The 4242-nt window shown below is 39.1% G+C and overlaps 1 protein-coding gene across 1 annotated transcript; it reads right to left on the reverse strand.

The window, feature by feature from the left end:
* Positions 1-35: 35 nt before the first annotated feature.
* stoml3b (stomatin (EPB72)-like 3b) lies at positions 36-3942 on the reverse strand. Its single transcript, XM_014003222.1, has 7 exons — positions 3108-3942; positions 1675-1781; positions 1515-1587; positions 1334-1416; positions 1024-1227; positions 530-664; positions 36-440 (listed from the first exon to the last, which is right to left on the reverse strand). Exons 1-7 carry the CDS (start codon positions 3172-3174, stop codon positions 252-254), a joined length of 858 nt encoding a protein of 285 aa, XP_013858676.1. The 5' UTR covers positions 3175-3942; the 3' UTR covers positions 36-251.
* Positions 3943-4242: the final 300 nt, after the last annotated feature.

Genomic DNA, 4242 nt, shown 5'->3' on the forward strand with positions numbered 1-4242 from the left:
AACGGGTGAAAATTTCATGTCATTAGCACCTCTAGTAATATATTTACTGAGAAAAATGGTGACGTGTTCAATACTTATGTTTTCCGCTGTACATCAAAAAGTTTTTCTGTTTGAATACTCTTGATAAAAAGCCATGCAACTTTAGCGCCGTACTGCATCCAGAAAGTTTCTCCGTCTTTTAACGCAGCCCGCAGAAACGTAGCTCAGCGTCGTTCCGATCAGCACTTCGACGGTTCCGCGTGGCTGCRACGTCACTTTTTCATGAAGTGAGACATGACGTCTATGGGCAGCGGGAAGATGATGGTGGAGTTCTTCTCCGCCGCGATGGTGTTGAGGGTCTGCAGGTAGCGGAGCTGCAGGGCCGACGGGGACTCCGCAATCACGAGGGACGCCTCTTTCAGGGCGCGGGACGCGTTCATCTCCCCCTCTGCTGCGATGACCTTCAGCAGGAAGGAGATAAAGTTAACACAGAGCATAATCGTCTTCACTTTTGTTCATTTTCTTTGGAGCTTGTGTTGCACTTCCTGACCTTAGCCCTGGCCTCTCGTGCTGCCTCTGCTTCAGCAGCCATGGCCCTCTGCAGCTGAATGGGCAGTTTCACATCTTTTATCTCCACACGCTCCACCTTGATGCCCCAGTTGTCTGTCGCTTCATCCAGGCTGGACTGGAAACGGACACAAAGAGGATTGATCGGCTTGTAATTAAATGTGTGATTTATCTCGGGGTCTTTGTTGTGCATCCAGAAAGACGGGTATTGTTCCGCTCACCACCGACATGAAATGTACACTCAAGGCATACAATTCGAGATTGAAAGAAAACTAAGCCAACCAAACAAAGCTGTTTTTCTTTTTAATTTGGCACAAACACCTAGAGAAATCTAATTAAATCCAGGAGCAGAAAAGAACACCTTTATCAACAAGAGAATTCTATCCTCGAAAAATAATGTCTTCAACACACAAGCATTTCCACAAATACCAAATTTGCTGAAGCCCAAATGTCCCACGTAATGTTGTGAATAAATACCTGCATGCTGTGAGCGATACCCTCGCGATCAGACAAGAGCTCAGCCAGGTTCTTGGTACCCAAAACGTTTCTGAGGGTGGTCTGAGCCAGCAGGCGGGTGGAAAAGTCGGCATTAGTCACGTTGGCTACAGAGGCGATGGGGTCACTGACACGGAAGTACACCACTCCATCCACGCAGACGGTAACAGAGTCCTTAGTCAGGATCTWGAATAGAAATATACATTCTAGTTAATGCATGGCTGTGGATTTTTACAGAAGTGTTAGAAGGTTGTAAATGTTCTGCAAATGTGTTTTGTTCTGGGCCACCTGCCTCTTGTGGTGGGATGTCAAAAGAAACAGTTCTCAGATCCACTTTCACAATAGAATCAGTGCATGGCAAAATGAAGAAAATTCCTGTTTAGAAAAAGGGGAAGAAAACAGTTTTTTTTTTTAATAAAATGATACTTTTTGTGTAAAAGCTACCAGAAAAAAAACAAATAAAAATTCTTCACCTGGTCCTTTGGCCTTACGGTCTGTGATGCGACCCAGTCTAAAGATGACGGCCCGCTCGTACTCCTGAACAATCTGTACCAACCAACACAATTTCACTTTCAAAGTTGCATTAAATGAAGCTGTGGCTTTTCTTTGTATCAAGCTCAGGAATCAACACACCTTCAAACAAAACCAGATTGTGAGGGGGAACAGTAAAGCTGTGAAGATGCCGGAGAGAATGACGATGAACCAGCCGATGCATCCCAAAGACCCGGAGCGTGTCTCAGCTGGAGGACGAGAGAGAAAATGTRTTTTTGAAAACATTTGACAAAAATCTTGTTAATTAAAAGAATGAGCTATAACTAGATTTACATTTAGGTTTGSTGCTCCAGGACACATGAATGGCATAATAGAAACTAGAAGATCCTCTCATGTGAAAGTAAACCTAAATTTTAATCATAAAGAAATGCCCTAATGGAGCACAGCGGTTCCGGTTCAGTGGCAGCTTTAAATAAAAAAAGGTAAATAAAAGGTGTGTCAATAAGTATATTTTCATTGAGATCATAACAGATCAGCAGCAGCTTTCTCACAAAGACTCGTGCAAAGTGCAAACAGAAACGTTTGCTTATGCAACATGATCTCTAGACTACGGCTGATAATATAAAAAAATGGGGAGAGTTCGTGTTTAGTGCTGTGGCGTCATTCTCAACTCCAACCTTCTCATTTGGTGCATTTCCACTTAATGAGCCATTAAGACCTTACAGCTGATATCTGAGCAGAGACAATATGCTGATCAGTGTCAGTGGAAAATCTGTTGTGTTTCTTGTGCATTTCTGTGCACTTTAGACACATCCAAACCAAAACCACACTTTTTTTTGTCTATAAGCTGAAACCACAGTTCAACAAAGGGAAACGGCTTCCTGTTGATCAACTGGGGTAAATTTCAGAGTTGCAGCAGAAACAGAACCTTGCGAAATCCATTTCTAACCGCCTGGCATGATTTTTTTCCCCCCTTAATATTTAACTAAATAAAACAATGAAGTCAAAGTCGGTTAAGGCCATATTATGGCTTTGTTGTTATTTTGGCCAACAAAATTCAGATCCCTGAAATGAATTAGTTTCATAASGGCAACTTTATGAAACAAAAGTTTGGTTGAGAATCTAAGTAACCAATTTCAGTCGTAAAAGCAGTGTAGATTAAAGTGTAAATGAAAAGCAGCCCTTATCAAAGGATCATTTACATGCACGTGAGTCAGACTAAAACATCAGCTCTATCTTTTTACTTTATAAAACTGTAAGTACTCATAAACAATCTTGCTCATGTGCTTTTGGGACCGTTTCTATTTTAGACATGTGATTTTTGTTACCAGGACAATGGAGTTATATTACAGGTGGTTGATTTCTAGCTGCACTTGTGCTCTTATTTAGACACTCAATGTAATAAACTCCTGCTTTCATAACAAGATAAGCTAAAAACTTTGATTCAAGGATGAGTAAATAATCACTTTATTTTATAGAAACCCCAAACTCCTGGGGATAACTGTAGTAATACCACAGGTAGATCATGTTTAAGCTCAAAATACTACCACTAATAATAAAAAGGTTTAACTTACATATTAGGTTGTCTTTGCTGCTTACTCCTTTCCTCCTTTGGCTTTCCATCTGGTCCTCCATTTCCATCCGTGGGTTAAAGCTGAGTGTTTTCCCCGGAAATGTAAGAGAGATTGCTCGAAGGGGAACTAATTGAGAGGATGTGATCCAGCCTTTTAAAGCAACATTGCAGCAATATAATGTGGTTTAATGTGTAGGTGTGGCCATGGCTCTGAGCTGATCATCAACAGAGTACAAGCTTCATAATCTCCACAGGTTCAAGAGCACTCGAGGTTGTAAAAGAGTTGAATAAAACATGTATGTTATGTATGGCCACAGAAAAAAAAACTTTCCTTTATATTTTGCTTGGTTTAAATTAATCCAGAATATAAATAATATAGAATTGAAATAAAAGACTGTTTTAATTCTACCTTTTCCTTCCTCGTTCATTTTTCACAAAGAGAACACCCTCTGAGTCTTAACATGGGGAAATAAAATCTCTTTGATTAAAATGTATTTTACTTTCACTTTGTACTGAAAAGAACTATGTCATCTTTCTCTACTTCTACAATTTAGAGCAAGTTCCTGAGATTCAAAACTTTGGTTTGTGGCAAAAGAATTATATATATTTTTTCTGTTGTATTAGTCCAGGGGCCAAACAAGATGTCGATATAAGAGGACCAAATAATAAGTTCCTAAATGTTCATGAGGGCAACGGGAAAGTATTTATATATGATAACTTTTTTATTATAGAAATTTAATGTTTTATTTTAAAGAGAAGTTGGTGCACACCTCAATTGAATGTTGTTAAAGTTTACATTTTTAGGCAGCTAGAAGTTTCTAACTAAAGGTCTGTGCCTGTTGATGGCATTTAAGCAGCCATTTTGATTATTTTGCTATAGGTATCACATGTAAGTATTTTATTTCGTAACAAAACTCATTTTTTACATAATTCAGGCATGGATGTTGAATGAAGTGGCCAGTTTTGTAATTTGAGCATGATATTAATGCATAAATTGAGATTAAATGCCAAAATACTAAAATTATAATAGCTGAAATGTATAAAAAGATATGCTTTGCCACTCTTAAATTTATTGTAATTTCCTCTTATACTAGACACACACACACACACACACACACACACACACACACACACAC

This window comes from Austrofundulus limnaeus, unplaced genomic scaffold (genome assembly GCF_001266775.1).
Source record: "Austrofundulus limnaeus strain Quisiro unplaced genomic scaffold, Austrofundulus_limnaeus-1.0 Scaffold17, whole genome shotgun sequence".
NCBI lineage: Eukaryota > Metazoa > Chordata > Actinopteri > Cyprinodontiformes > Rivulidae > Austrofundulus > Austrofundulus limnaeus.

Coding starts and splice junctions, on each gene's coding strand:
- stoml3b (XM_014003222.1), bottom strand. CDS start 3,174: ATGGAAATGGAGGACCAGATGGAAAGCCAAAGGAGGAAAGGAGTAAGC. Junction 1,417..1,514: donor CCGTAAGGCCAAAGGACCAG/GTGAAGAATTTT, acceptor TTTTCTAAACAG/GAATTTTCTTCATTTTGCCA. Junction 665..1,023: donor GTATCGCTCACAGCATGCAG/GTATTTATTCAC, acceptor GTCCGTTTCCAG/TCCAGCCTGGATGAAGCGAC.